General features: G+C 40.8%; 1 protein-coding gene across 2 annotated transcripts in view; it reads left to right on the top strand.

Annotated features, from left to right (window-relative positions):
• zswim7 (zinc finger, SWIM-type containing 7) overlaps nucleotides 1-16,486 on the top strand; it is a 46,039-nt gene that overhangs the window by 20,160 nt on the left and 9,393 nt on the right. For both annotated transcript variants that reach the window (XM_049592052.1, XM_049592051.1), the window contains exons 4-5: nucleotides 9,074-9,178; nucleotides 15,258-15,375. In XM_049592052.1, the coding sequence (XP_049448009.1) occupies nucleotides 9,074-9,178; nucleotides 15,258-15,368 (216 nt within the window). In that variant the 3' untranslated portion in view covers nucleotides 15,369-15,375. The remainder of the gene's footprint in view (nucleotides 1-9,073; nucleotides 9,179-15,257; nucleotides 15,376-16,486) is intronic.

The following is a 16,486-nucleotide window of genomic DNA, read 5'->3' as shown; positions in this document are numbered from 1 at the left end:
TTACATACTACTGAAGCATTATACGTGGCCCATACAAAAACAACCTAAACCTACCGACTAAAGCTAAATCAATTTTTCAAAAACTAAACCTTTCTGAAATACTGAAACTTAACTACAACATTTTGAGGAACAGTGGCTCACTTAAAAAAAAAAGAAGCCCTTCTGCAATTAGTCATCTACTCATCAAAGTCCTTAAAAATTTCCTGTGTGAGGAGGAGAGGGTGAGAAAGCAGATTTCTGTCATCAGATGATAAATAGTGATCTTAACAAAGCAAAACTTTCCTAAGTGGTCTCCAGAAAATCATCAGACAATATTTGGATTGAAACTATATTCTTAGACAATATTAAGCGTAGAGTTTACTGGACGTACTGTGACTTGCTCATCTGGCCACTGAATCAGAGAGATGTCGAAATAGTTGATAAATTAACAAAATGCCCAATCTTGGTCATTTCCTGTTAATATGCTGTTTCCGTGGGACACAATCAAGTTTCTCATGTTGTAGGGAATGAATAACTCATGAGAGCATGACATTTCGCTGCTGGGATTTTTCACCTTGTCTCATTGTTAACGTTCAGTGACCTTTTCCTTGGCGAGGGTGTACCACGGCCTGTTGGGAAACATAAGTAGCGAGTAGACACAACACTATGGATGGCGGTGTTTTGTCTTCTACGCATTAAAAAGTTGAGGTTGATGTTCAGCAAAGTAGGAATGAAACAGTTGATGAAGTGGTTGATTGGCATGATAGAACTGTTTTGATAATTGATTAATTATTCATTAGATTCTGCCAAAAATGCCACACATTTGGAGGCTCCAGCTTCATCAAATGTGAGGATTTGCCCTGTTTTGTGTAACTGTAAATTGATTTTCTCTGGGTTTTGGACTGATGTTTGAACAAAACAAGTAATGCGAAGATGTTTGACATTATATAGACTAAAATAACTTCAGATTCAGGCCAACAGAACAAGAATGGCTGCATGAGGTGGTGAAAGGGGAAGTTTTTATGATGCTTTCTTAATGTGCCTGTTTGTGAAGAGCGGCAGCTGCAAGGGGCTCTGAAATGTTTTTTTTTAATCTTATCTCCAGTGGCATCGGTTTGCCAAACGTTTCTTCTGATGGGAATGTAAAATAAGCTTTATGCGGCAATGGAGACGGCTTTTTGGTACTTGACATAGTTCATTAGGACACATGTAAGAGACAGGCAGTTCTCTTTTTTTAAATTTTATAATAGTGCAGTTGGAGAGTGACAGGAAAGTGGGGAGAGAGATGGGGAATGACACACAACAATTGGCTGCAGGTTGGAACTGAACCTGAGCTGCTGCAAAGGACTGTGCCTACATGCGGCACATACTCTACCATGTGAGCTAGAGGTCGTCCCAAGACAGGCAGTTTTCAAAGCCCTTTGGTACTGTATAAGGTCTAGTTCACACCAATGACTGTATGATATAGATGACATGAAAGCTCTCCTAAAGTTAATCCAAAACATCTCAATCTCCCTCTAGTGGCTGGCTGCAGTATAGGTCATAAACCCTGCCCCCCTCGATGTTAGCGAATGGGACATGGAACAAACTAAAAACACAGTACACATCACCTGGATTTTTCCCAAAGATGGTCTCTGTTATTTTTTTCTGTAGTGTTTTATCATGTTGATTTATGCTTAAGTGGTCAGTTTTCCAATAAGTTTGGTTTTATTAGTTATTTGATGCCATAAAAAGGGTGTTTAATGACACTACTGACAGCTGCGTGTGTCAATTGGTGTGCTCATGATCAATGCCGCTACTCGCGATATGGTCGGACAGGTGTATGGGCAGGAACCCATTACTGCAGCTCCACTTCCTGATTGCTTCTGTGCTCCAAATGGCATTACCAGAGCAAGATATGCTGTGCATATCCAGGATATTTTGGCATATTTCTTGTACAGTGGGAAGCAGTGTCCATGTTTATATACAGGTGAAGAGAGAGGAGTGCACACCAGGGCTGGAGAGGCGCTAGTCTCGCTCACCAGACCTTTCTCAAGAAAAGAAAGGTCTGGCTGGGCCGACTCTCACTTTAAGATTGGAGAAAAAAAACGCCCCGGCTGCTTGTATTTCTTTCAACCAATCACAATTGTTCTGAGCGGTGCCACAGCAATGGTGCGCTTGCAAAAATATTGCCTGGGGGAAACAGGTTTTGGTGTAACACGCCCACAAAAATATCGCCTACAGGACGAGAACCATGGCAGAAAAATGGCTACATCCCTGCAAGATCAAACACCGCAAAAGTTAGTAAAGGACGTGTTGAAAATGGTTGAAAACTGCTACACAACCGGAGGTGGTAGGGCGGGACTTCAGCGGGTGGCTCATTCCACCCAATGAGAGGCTGATCTATGCAGCGAACTTCCGCCCACTCAGACTAGAGAGGTGCTGACCATTGACAAAAACATACAGATTCACATACAGTACAGGCCAAAAGTTTGGACACACCTTCTCATTCAATGCGTTTTCTTTATTTTCATGACTATTTACATTGTAGATTCTCACTGAAGGCATCAAAACTATGAATGAACACATGTGGAGTTATGTACTTAACAAAAAAAGGCGAAATAACTGAAAACATGTTTTATATTCTAGTTTCTTCAAAATAGCCACCCTTTGCTCTGATTACTGCTTTGCACACTCTTGGCATTCTCTCCATGAGCTTCAAGAGGTAGTCACCTGAAATGGTTTCCACTTCACAGGTGTGCCTTATCAGGGTTAATTAGTGGAATTTCTTGCTTTATCAATGGGGTTGGGACCATCAGTTGTGTTGTGCAGAAGTCAGGTTAATACACAGCCGACAGCCCTATTGGACAACTGTTAAAATTCATATTATGGCAAGAACCAATCTGCTAACTAAAGAAAAACGAGTGGCCATCATTACTTTAAGAAATGAAGGTCAGTCAGTCCGGAAAATTGCAAAAACTTTAAATGTGTCCCCAAGTGGAGTCGAAAAAGCCATAAAGCTCTACAACTAAACTGGCACACATGAGGACCGACCCAGGAAAGGAAGACCAAGAGTCACCTCTGCTTCTGAGGATAAGTTCATCCGAGTCACCAGCCTCAGAAATCGCAAGTTAACAGCAGCTCAGATCAGAGACCAGATGAATGCCACACAGAGTTCTAGCAGCAGACCCATCTCTAGAACAACTGTTAAGAGGAAACTGCGTGAATCAGGCCTTCATGGTCAAATAGCTGCTAGGAAACCACTGCTAAGGAGAGGCAACAAGCAGAAGAGATTTGTTTGGGCCAAGAAACACAAGGAATGGACATTAGACCAGTGGAAATCTGTGCTTTGGTCTGATGAGTCCAAATTTGAGATCTTTGGTTCCAACCGCCGTGTCTTTGTGAGACGCAGAAAAGGTGAACGGATGGATTCCACATGCCTGGTTCCTACTGTGAAGCATGGAGGAGGAGGTGTGATGGTGTGGGGGTGTTTTGCTGGTGACACTGTTGGGGATTTATTCAAAATTGAAGGCACACTGAACCAGCATGGCTACCACAGCATCCTGCAGCGACATGCCATCCCATCCGGTTTGCGTTTAGTTGGACGATCATTTATTTTTCAACAGGACAATGACCCCAAACACACCTCCAGGCTGTGTAAGGGCTATTTGACCAGAAGGAGAGTGATGGAGTGCTGCGGCAGATGACCTGGCCTCCACAGTCACCGGACCTGAACCCAATCGAGATGGTTTGGGGTGAGCTGGACCGCAGAGTGAAGGCAAAGGGGCCAACAAGTGCTAAACACCTCTGGGAACTCCTTCAAGACTGTTGGAAAACCATTTCAGGTGACTACCTCTTGAAGCTCATGGAGAGAATGCCAAGAGTGTGCAAAGCAGTAATCAGAGCAAAGGGTGGCTATTTTGAAGAAACTAGAATATAAAACATGTTTTCAGTTATTTCACCTTTTTTTGTTAAGTACATAACTCCACATGTGTTCATTCATAGTTTTGATGCCTTCAGTGAGAATCTACAATGTAAATAGTCATGAAAATAAAGAAAACGCACTGAATGAGAAGGTGTGTCCAAACTTTTGGCCTGTACTGTACATCAAACCCTGATGAAGACAGTCTAGTCGAAACATTGGTACTTGAATAAAAGAAAATATTTTTGCATCGAGTTTTAGAGTGTGCGCCTGACATCTTTCATCTTTATATACAGTCCAAGGTCCATATGTTGTGAGGGAAATTCTCCTCTCCGAATAAGTGACGTGACCCAGGTGTTCTCTGCCAACCCTCAAAATGTACAGACCTTTATACTGAAGCTCTGACCCCAGTTTGCACCTAACAGCTGCCTTCGTAAAGGTGATTGCCCCCCATAAAACAGATTCCCCAATACAGGAAACTTCCCCAAAGGTCTAACCAAACCAAAGGTCATGCCTCCAAGATATTGGAAAATAAGCCCCCAATATAGATTCCTGAATAATTCTAACAATATGCATGGTTACTTTTTAGGAACTTAAGTTTTTGCGTTTTGGCCTCTTGCCCAAAGCAAACTGCATTTTAGGTCACTGAAAACAGACCCTTAGTTAAACTTCATCCACAGTGAAGATGTTGAGAAACTCAGTCAACTTTTCAGTGTTGACGTGTAGACTGGGAAAACTGATTGGTTTGACACGTCAGCTCCTGCGCCATCAAAGTCTTTTTGGGCCTCGTAGCATCATGTGACAAACCCGGACGTTGTAATTCCCGGCAGTGTTCCTGGGGTCTTGGTTCTGTGCCCGCGTAAGACGAAATAACTCTCCATACCAGCAGGTGTCAGTAGTCTGTATTTGTCATCTAAAAAGGGCAAACCAGAGGACTTTTGGACTGCGCATATACTAACCGTTGTTATGATATATACATGAAACAAAGCAACATTTGCCTACCATTTTCACATCACTTTTGCTCACCACTTGTTGGTCTTCAGTTGCTTTTTTTCCCAGTGGCGTTGTGAAAATATTTGTGTTGGATTGATCAGATGATATGAAGATGAATAAACTAGAAGAGCCCTCTGTCTTTGACCTCTTGACTTAAGTCGTTTGCTTATGTTGTGCACTGATAGTGCACTGATTCGCTTAAGCTGAACAGCCAATCAGAGTGATTTGTCACGATAATGGGCTCTGCCACTAATTCATCACGCTTAATCAGCTGAAAAAACACTGCCAAGGGCTGCCTAGTGCCAACTGTGTGGACACACCACATAAACTAGGGCCAAGACGCTGACTGATGGCCCAACATTGGCTGATGGCCAACCTTCAGCCTAGTGTGCCAGGGCCTTAACCTTGCTAAAAGGCAGCATTTCTATGTTTACACATACATGTACAGTTACTCTTCCACCATATTAAAGAACAGTGGTATCAGATTAAGCTATGGAGGTCACTGCCACATAATAGCCTTCCGGTAATGGGCTTGTTTTCAGGCTTCTGATTGGATTCTTCTTCAACATCTTCTTCTTATTTGTGTGGCTTTAGGATTAGGTTTATATCACCACCTGTTGGTTTGGCATGCTGACAGAGATTTATATATATATGTATATATATGACCATACTTGTGTGGACAGGGTTTTTTTTTTTTTTTTTTTGAGAATTAAGGAGGGAAAAACACGGTTTTCACAAATACCCGTGTACGTGCAGAGTTGGCCAAAGACTTCATACAATATGCTGGAGTACAGATACAGGGGATTGTATACCTCAGTGACTTCTCAGAGCTTTACATTTCCCTGAAGCCTTATTTGTGGTGTGGAACCAGTGGACAGAAGGCCGTCCAAAGTTCCGGCCCTCTGGCTCATGATGGCTTCCCGAGAAGTATTCCCGTGAGAGCCAACATTTCAGGCAGAGATGGAGCCAGAGCTTTGTTGAGGCTTTAACTCTGACTGTTCCTTGTGCAGAGACGGAATCTTACAGATCTTAATGCATAAACTGCCATTTGAGGAAAACTTGGATCCCTCCCAGGTTAGTGGAGGCCTGCAGTTTGTGGTGTGTGTTGATGATGTTGTTAGCTGCCAGCTTTGCGGTGTGAGCTGCAGCAGAGACACATAATAATGACAGCAAGCAACAGAAAATGCCCAAGTGTGAGCTGGTTTTCAATAAACTTGGCTCTTTGGGAACTGTAGAGACTCTTGGCTCGGTCTCCACAGTTGTACTGTTTCTATGCCGATCCTGCTGTGCATGGTGCTTTATTCAACTTTACTGAGGTGCTTTAAGTCCATGTAATTGTCTCTTTTGTGCCTCATTTATAATGAAGTGTCACACTGAAGAAATGGGAGGTTTTTGCATCTGTAGGTCACAGGGAAAGGTAATTTATCGAAGCTCCGGAGAATAATGGAGCCTGCTCTGCCATCTTGGGAGGCATTAGTTATTGTGAGGTGTCAAGCTAATCCACCAACTTAATGTCCTTGTGTCATGTGCATGACGATGAGCCTTAAATCACTGCCTGTAGCTGGGAGTGAGCACCGGCATCGTGGATTGGAGATTTTGTCAGTTGAGGCCATTAGACAATAGACACCTCATACTAGTTGTTTAAAAATGCATCGTTCCTACTTCGTCTCCTTCAAATATCTAATGTGAAATGATGATGCTGATGATGGAACCACACCTTCAACCCAACCGCGATTCTGTCACTTCCATGAAACATTTAAAAATAAAGAATTATGGTTAGTTAAAGTCCAGTGATTTTGGACTGTGAAGTCAGTTTCTTAAAGGGACAGTTCACCCCAAATCAAATGTACATATACGTAATGCTTTTTATCAATCTAGATTGTTTTGGTGTGAGTTGCTGAGTGTTGGAGATATTGACCATAGAGATGTCTGCCTTCTCTCCAGTATAATGTAACTAGATGTCATGTCTCTCTGCTTGTGGTGCTCAAAGAGCCAAAAAGCCCCACAGTAACAGCAATGTCTCTTTCCAGAAATCATGACCCGGTTACTCACGACAATCCACAGACCTTGTTGTGAGCAGTTTCATGTTAGAACTATTTTCTTTCCACCAAACATTCGCCAACTCACACCCAAACAATTTAGACTGATGAATAGCACTACAGGTAAGAGAGAAAATCTGTATTTTTGATTTTGGGGTGAATTATTTGTTTTAAAGGACCTTGCAAGTTGTCTTCAGGAGACATTAGCTGGTGTACTGACACTGAAACAGGAACCAACTTTGTTGTCTTTGAGATGTTCCACCCAAATCGGTTTATTTGAAGCAATGTCTTACAGCTGTGAATTACAAGGTATGACTATATCCCAGTAAATCACCATGACTGCTGTCGTAATGTGTGAACAGTTTGATTTCACACACGAAGCAGCTGCAGGACTTGTCTCTAGATGACATCATCAGTCTCTTCTCCCTGCTGTGTAACTTAAGGACAAGGTGTGATTAGTATTAATCAAGTTAGACAGTTTCCGACAGTTTTCCAGGTACTGTCATCATTATCATCCACACAAGATATGTTCATGAACAGATTGAACCTTTGATGCTTAACATAAGACCAGTGGCCCACAGTCTTGTATTAGATAACACAACTACACAGAAAATTTGTATCTCTTCCAAATGTGGTGTTTGTGGTTGAAACTAAGAGCTAATCAGCTCTTTGATTTGACAGCCAGACTTTGTCCATCATGCTCTGGGTCTTGCAGGCGGTGGAGAGCTGCAGCTCTGCAGCGCTTATCTCTAAAAACTGCAGCTGCCTCAGTCTCATGAAGTTATCTTTGCCCATGTATGTGTGATGTCAGAGCCAGTCGGACACAAATCCAACTGGCATGTATTGTGCTGCGATTGATGGTAATTGATTATTAGCAGGCCTGGCTCATCTCTAACTAGCATAATGTTGTTTTTTTATTTTAATTTAACATTTATTGAACCAGGAGAGTTCTCATGAAGAATCTCTTCTTCATGCCTCCTGGTACTCACTTTGCCCTCGCCATCTGCTTCATGGAAATAAAACCCTGGCTTCAAACCAACTTTTTCAAACTTAACTTTGACAAATCAGAAGTCATCATCATCAGTCCCAAATCTCTTTTCAAATCCACCCATAACTGCTTCCTCTCCATCGATGGCTACATTGTCCTTACCTCCCCCATGTCCATAACCTTGTTGTCATCTTTGATCAAACCGTCTCCTTTGACCAACATATCAAACACATCACCAAAACAACGATTAATCATCCAAAACTCTCGAGAAGCTATAATATACCCAGAATTCAGCTGTTCGTCTTCTCACACACTCTGGGACCCGTGACCACATCATCCCTGTCCCTTATAACCTCCACTGGCTCCCCATCCCCCAGCATATCTGCTCCAGACTCCTCATCACCTATAAAGCCCTTCACAACCTGGCTCCCCCCACCTGTCAGAGCTCCTCCACCTGCACACTACCTCCCGCAGTCTAAGGTCTGCTGATGCCAACCTCCTGAGTCAGTTTCATGACCAGGTTAAATAAAATATTTACATCTTAAATAATCTGCCACTATTTTTTTCATTTTTGGCTTTAAAAGCATTTTAACAACATTATTTCGTTGAGTTTCAAGTCATTCTGAAACATATTACATGCTGAAGGTGTAGAATATGCAAAAATGCACCTTTTCAGATTTCTGTACAGTCATTTGGAACAAAAACGATAAAAAATGTCTAAGAACACAAAGAGTTTTCTGCATGGTAAAGGCATGAAGGTAGTGGGGGAGCCAAAACAAACACTCAGAACATAAAACTCCAAAATCCAATGTGGGTAAACACTTCATTTAGTCAGTGTGACTATAAACGTTTAGGATTGTGGAGAGAAATGGAGGAGATGGATAAACAAGAGATGTACTTGGAAACATTTTAATGTCTTCACCTCTCTGCTGAGCTCAGTCATGTCCAGACGAGTTGAGGGAACTTTAGGATCTAGAAACGAGCTTGTTTGTCTTCATGCCTTTACAATCTCCAATGCACCTCAGCTGGCAGCCAATACAGACAGCATTGTGATCATTCTTGATTGGTGAACCTGCTTCCTCATAATGAAACAGCTTGTCTCTGTGTATGATCTTTCAAATGAAGTCAAGCTTTGTCACTTATTTAAATGTACTTTGCATTGATCTGTTGCAGGTAGTCGGAGGCTCAGGGCGTTTGTACACTTGCTTTGTGTCCTGTCACTACTGCCCGTGCCCGGCCTTTGCCTACACCGTGCTCCGCAGAAACGAGGGTCTGCTGGTGAGTCTCAACTGTTAGCACAGCTTGGGCTGCATATCAAACCTCAGTACCCTCAAGTGCCAAAGCCTGGCACTGAATGCTTATTCAGATTGTATTATTCTCTACATATACTTTAATCAGTCTTTGATGTAAACAATTTAGCTACTTTAGATTTGTTTCTTTTGTAGAAAAACATGTTTATCTTATTTAAGTAAGGTATCATACAAAGTGTCATTAGATAACTGATCAGTAATTCTTGCAAGGGCTAAGTTTGGTTTCAGAAATAGGGAGGGCAGAAAAAGTCAAGGCTCTTCAAACAAAGTGTCAGTGCTATTTCCGGCATTTAAAATATTTTATATAAAAAAGTAGAAGTGCTGTGTGAACTGCCATATTTCCAATACACTAATTACTGTGGCCGAGAAGGGCAAAAGTGTTACGACCGCCCAAAACATTTCAGTCTGGACAAATGTGCCCCAGCCTCAGAAACATGTTCAAAAACATATGAAAATCCAAAACAAGTACAAAAAAGCAAAGGTTCAGCGAAATAAATAAGCATGCTGCAGAAAGTCAGAACAGATACATTAACAGCAAACATGCTGCAGATACAAAAAACAATGCAAAGTCAAAAACATGTGAATCTTGAAAACAAATTTTGATGATTTGGGTTGTGTAGTAAGACATGCCAGCTTTCATGTTTTGGTGAATTGTTGTAAAGATCTACGACAAATAAAACAACTTGTGAGATTATCAAAATACCAAATATATATCTGTCAGAACGCTTTGCACTAAAATTGTCTGTGGTTTTAATGGGTCCAGTGAGCTCCTCCAGAGTTAAAGTACAGTCATGCTGCACTTCTAGGGCACCGATTATCAGATCATGTTTGTCTTTTCATCCCTAAGAGGTGAATCACACAGTGACATAAAACTGTCAATGTCATTTGTGGCATTTTCTTTTGTGGAGTCATTTTAATGACGGTGCTTGCCTCCCCATATGCAAATGTTCCACCAAAACAAGTTCACTCCTGATACTGTTGCTGCATCCTTGGCCTAGCACTGCCCAACATGATTGTGATTGGTTTAAAGAAATGAAAACAAGCCAGAGCATTTTTAATACAGTAGTTCTTTGTACAGGTGGGGTTTTTTTTACTGCTTCGGCATTTCCCCGTCATACCTCCACCAGTGCCTTAAGGTCAGCTGCAGGTTTGTCAGCTGGAGGCTGCCGTTAACTGAGGTTTTGCCCCCTATTCCAGTACATACACTGACACAGTACTGTCAAGATAGGTCTGGCAGTCAACACGAAGTTCTTCAGGCTTCCAGGGGGAGCTACATGAATCTGTTGCTCTTTTTTAATTCTGTGAAAGACTGAGGCCTAATGCAAAAAGAAATCTGTAACTTTTTTGTGTCACCTCTTTACACCACTATTTTGCTGCTTCAAAAACAAACACACTCTTCCGTCCGGTCTCTCTCATGTCGAAAATCAAGCTCTTCCTCTTAACGCTTTCCCTAGAGGCCTGGAGAGCTTCTGTTGTTTTGCCTGGATATGCAGTATTTTTCTGTTACATTTGCTTTTATTTGTTTGTTTGTGCATTTTTGACTTTGCATTGTTTCAATATCTGCAGCGTGTTTGCTGTTAATGTTTTTGCTTTTGTCCACTGCAGCTTGTTTTTTTATTTGCAGCACATTTCTGTTGTATTTGTTTTGGATTTTTGTGTCTATTTTTGAACTGGCACCATTTCTGAAGCCGCAGCACATTTCTCCTCATGGAATTGTTTTGTGGCCGTCTGTTTGCCCTTGATGGCCAAAGTAATAACCCTATCTAAAATCACATTAGGTTTTTGTTGATACTTTAGATAATACTGTGCATCTTCACTAAGAAAAACAGTCCTTTATTGCCATATCTAATATTTGATATTTGATTTATGCTCAACTGTAGCATCTTTTTAGGAGAACTGAACTGAATACAGACAACTATGCAGAAGAGTTTAACATTTTTTTTAGTCCTGAGTAGTGCCTGCAGGCACAACCTCCATTTCTCACATATAGACTCCTCTTACCCCCACTGTACAGAAGCGAAGCTAAAATATCCCGGATACAGCCTCTTCCATCTTGCTCTGGTGACGTCATTCGGAGCTATAGTCTGCACAGTAGCCTTCATTGCAGTGTCAAGTTTCCTGCTCATACACCTGTCCAACCAATCGCTAACTGTGCCACTGAATGCAAGCCCACAGATAGTCTCACACAGTTGTCAATCATATTGTAAAATCCCAGTTTTATTACATTGAATAACTAAGTAAATTCAAACGTTTCTTTTCCAAAGAAAAAAAGAACATTTGAGCACACATCAGCGTGATAAAAACTACCTTAAATGACAGAAACCATCTGTGGGGAAAAATTATTTGATGTGTACTTCGCATTTTTAGTCCCATCCACTAACAGGGAGAGGGTGGGCTTTATGACCTATACTGCAGCCAGCCACAGGGGGCAATTGAGATGTTTTGGCTTCTCTTTGGGGAAGCTAACAAGTTGTCCATCTTTATATACAGTCTATGTACTAACATAGATGTACGATAATAACTATATACTGGACCCCAAGATGGCGCCCATTGATTCCGATGGAATTGCCTACCTGGCACATGCACCGAAAAATTTTCTGGCTTGCAGTTTTGCTTTCGCGGTATGCAGCCCACTGAATATGTACAGTAGTATTTCTCCTGCTGGCCCCGCCGGCAAGTTCCCGCTGGGCTGGTAGACTTTACACTGTAATGTTGTCGCAGATTTTTAAATTGCTTTTCTTGGCTCAACAGTTTTTCTGACATCTCTATTACAGTGATTGTCTGTGGGGAAAATGCTTTTTTGGGCTGCAGGGGATTTTTTACGCAGCAATACTATAAGTGGCCACTGGGAAAAATTGGAAGCAAGGCTGAGCTGCTTTCCTGGGGGGCCTGGACAGCAGGGTAGCTTTTATGTACCCTGAGAGACGAAATCAAGGAACCTTGAATAACCCTACAAATATAGATTTGGAAAAGAGAGGGGGTCATGTCCCGACACCACACAGAAGAAGACAAACCCATAGATATACATACACAGTGTCTTGCTAGGGTTGAACTCTGTTTGAACATCAGCTCAGGAACAGGAATTTCTCATACTGTATAATTTACACACTGCATACAGCAGCATATTTACAGCCATTGTGTCTCATCAGTCAGGCGTGTATCCTGGAGAAGAAACGCGCCGCCAAGTCATAACTGAGACAAAGCACACGTTGACATGTGTGTGACAGATGTATTGTGGTCAGGTCATATTCTTGTCTGGTCACTGAGGGGTGTCTCCACTCTGACTGGCTGTTCTTGCTGTAAGTAACTGCAAGCAAACGGCTTCTTCTCCTGCTCCGAGTAGCAGGAAAACTTATCTCCCTGGAGGATGCTGCTAAAATCAGTGTGAGAAACAGAGTTGCCTGCAGCAGACCGTGGAGACTCCCCATGAGTGTATCAGCACCACTTGTATCATTCCCCATGAAAACACACTAAAGACAGAAAAATAAAACTAGTCACTGCCTCATCAAAATCTCGTGCGACTTCTATAGCTTGGCAGAGGAAGTCAGTTTTGTATCTCATGGTGGATCAGATTGTAAAACAGCGGCTCCATCTGCATTCTTTCCTGGGTTTTTCAAACACCCACTTAGCTGTTAGCAAAAAGCAGTGATGTAGGTTAGAGTGGCAAGCGCAGAGCGATGATAATAATAGCTGAAAGGGTTTGTTTGATTTTTTGAAGTGGGGTTATATGAGGTACCTATCCATAGTTGTCGTATATTTTCCCCACTTTATCTCGCCATCAGACAGCCCTTTCTGACAGGGAACTGAGGCCATTATATCGCTCTCTTCAAAGCCACCAGACTCCTTTGGCAAACACAGTAATTTCACCTTGCAGAACACAGAAGGTGCTGATATACCGCTGCGTCGATTTGTTTGTTTGTGTTATTTTGTGACATTTGAATTGACACTAATGTGGCATTGACAGCCGTATGTTGCTTAGTGTAATGGAAATCATTATAAAATTATGTAATTATGTAAAATCTTTGCAACGCTTAACACTTAGTAATGGAAACTTTAAGGTCCCTGTGCTATGTGCCACTAAGCAGAAAGTATGTGAAGTAATCCTTCATTTTATCTTGTCAGGATGTCACAAGCACAAGTGCCTTACATGATGTTTACTCTTTGTCAGTGTGTAACAAGCTGTGAGTGCTTTACGTGATGTCCAAGGACATGACGAGATAAGTTTGCCCAAAGTGCTTTGTCACCCCTCTGATGATGCTAGTTAAAGATCCCTGACCTCAGTTGTTGTCAGAGAGTATACGTATCTGATATCTCCTGTGTTCAGGGCTCACTCTCTGCACTCAGCTCATTCTTGACTGTTTGTTGTCGCTTATACATACGTGCATATTTTTACCAACAAATTTCCATACATTTTCCATGACTAGGCCATGCCTTTGAGGCATGAGTTTTCATGACCATACATTCTCTGAAATGTCTGTGTGCACATGAAAAATAAGAATAAAAATCCATGTCAAAATATACCCACCAGTATCTGTAAATAAGGAGCTAGTCCAGTCGTGGCTTCTAAGAATAGTGAGAATTTAGTGTCCAAAGTTCTTCTGCCATTTGTGCTTTGTTTGTGGACACAGCACCCAAAGTTGTCCCTTGTTTGATGGAGGATGAGAGGGAAGCACTGCAGCTGGCAGCGGGTGTCACATTGGTCACTGGGGTAAAAACACCAATGTCAGTAGTTACTTTGCAGCAGCAGCAGCAGCAGCAGCAGCTTAATGTTAGCGTCTTCAGCATGAATGTCCAATGCTGCTTCTCCCATGTTTGAAATGTCAAACGTTTAACTACACAGTCCACATTTTGCGCTTCCTGAGTCCTGGTCTTTCTCAAGCCATGCCATATACTCGTCTAAGTGAAGCCAGACATTAATAAATCAGCGTTTTCATGGCATACACAAATGTACGTCTTGTCAAAGAACAAGCTGCAGCTGAGTGATGTGACTGATCTGACTAAACATTAATATGTACTGTTCTATTCAGATATCTGTGAAGCAAATTTCCATGCCTTTCCAGAATGTTTTGGGTTTATTTATTTTTTCCAAAACTTCCCCAGGCCTGAAAATTGCTATTTCCGAATTCCATTTTTCTTTTCCAGGTTTTCAATGACCTTACAAACCCTGCTTCAACCAAATTTGAATGTTTGGATTTGAGTGCAGACGGAACACTAAAAGGGGAAGTCAAAGAATTCTTGTAAACACCAACACAGTGGACTTGGCCTATAACAAAACTCTCCAGTCCCACAGTCAAAACAACACTACACTCAGGAGACTGAGTGTTTGACAGTGCAGTCTGCCGTCCTCCCCCGCTCAAGACTGTGTTCATTCAGGGGCTCTGTAGATACCAACATGACTGGATAAGGCCAAACAAGGTCCATACTGCTCTGACAAGTAGGTCAGAGGAAAGATAAAGGAGCTATGTGCTAACGAACAGAGTCGACAGGAAGCTAGTAAACAAACTTCTCTACCTTTGTCCTTTTCACCACACTTTGTCTCATTGTTGATGTAGAACATTGATCCACAGGCGTGTTGTTGTGGAGGAAATCTTATTTATAATGCATGGAATGGGCTGAGGGGGGAAAACAAGTCAATGATTAACATGTTAATGTTGATTGTAATGAGAGGAGTGTGTTCACCGACACATGCACACAAATGCAGAACTGCAAGGCTTTTTGTTATTTAGCCACACGGGTTATTCCTTGCACAAACATACCATTCAGAAAATAATGCATACCCATGACCCCTTTAATCACTCCACTTTCATTTATAGGGATGCTTATAATTTGATATGAATATTAGAAATTGTTCTGACATTTGCTTTGTGATTATTATTCTTGGGCTGAAGTTTACTTAGTGGGAAATTTGCAGCACGTCAGAACCAAGCAGCTCCTCTGTAGTTAAAATTAAATTACTGAAGGGTCATTAGAGCTTCATATCTGTGTCATTATTCACGTCAGCACCCATGTCCGTGTAATGAATCAATGTCTGTGCTCTTTTCTCCCAGTGCAAACACATCCTGGCTGTCTACCTGTGTCAGGCCATGGCTGTGACTCAGCAGGAGAGCGTGTCTGATCAACAGATGTCCATGCTGCTCAGCGGGACAGCAGCCCCATGACACCCAGGTACGTTCAGCAAAGCCCGTAGACCAGCACCCCCTCGCAGACCCTACTTGGATGAGAGCCGAGGTTTTAGACAGACATTTGAGTCACTGCAGAGAGGACTAGAGCACGGGAACACTTCTCACTGCTCTTTCATTTGTCTCTCTGAAAGACACCAGATGTTGCTTTATTTTTTTTTTCTTTTGGAGTTCTTAATCTGTTTCCAGGGAAACATCTGTTCATTAAGTATGTGCAGCTTTATTTTTAGGTTCTTTTATCTGAAGCTGCAAGTATGGAGGACTGAGGCTGCCAAAATAAAAAATAAATAAAGACTTGATGAGTTAATACGACATTAAATGTACCAAAAATAGTATTTAAAATAAATGCAGGCATTAATTATTCCATAATATGTGCCATGAATTGATATTTCTGTTTTGATTTGCTTCTTTATTTATTTACCTTTGCAGTAATTCACATATTTATATACTTTCCTATTTTCTTATTTACCTATTTAAATTCCTATTTTATTCAGTTAAAGTAATTTTTAAGATATAATAAATATATTGATAAAATAATAAAATAAAAATACATTTAAAGACAAATTTAAAATTGAAAAATAATAAATGCAAAAATAAATAAATAAATACACTGTCATGAACAAATACAAAGGAAAACAAATAAAGAAGCAGATTAATTTATGTCACATTTTATCTATGAATTAACACTTTTTAATTTTTTTAAATTTTATTTATTTAATTGAGTCATTTATTTATTCATTTTTGATTTTGACAACTTTCATCCTCTACATACAAGCTGTGAAAAAATAAATTTAGGCATCAATTGTATGAAAAAAATGTGACATAAATTGATATTTCTGTTTTAGATGGCATCTTTATTTCTTTACCCCGTTATTAATTCCCCCCATTTATTTTCTTTCCTAATTAATTTTCCCTTTTTTAAATTTACTTATACATATAAAGAAATAAATAATATAAAAAAATAATACAGAAGTAAATAAGTTTGGGAAAAATGCAATAATACAGAAAAAAATAAGTAAACTTAAAAATAAAAAATAAATGCCAAAATAAATAAATACAAAGGTAACTTTAAACAAAAAAATAAACATATGTCGTAT

Source organism: Epinephelus fuscoguttatus, linkage group LG12 (assembly GCF_011397635.1).
Source record: "Epinephelus fuscoguttatus linkage group LG12, E.fuscoguttatus.final_Chr_v1".
Taxonomy (NCBI): domain Eukaryota; kingdom Metazoa; phylum Chordata; class Actinopteri; order Perciformes; family Serranidae; genus Epinephelus; species Epinephelus fuscoguttatus.
Note: the sequence above shows the minus strand (reverse complement) of the source record. Positions and strands in the feature narration are given on the sequence as shown.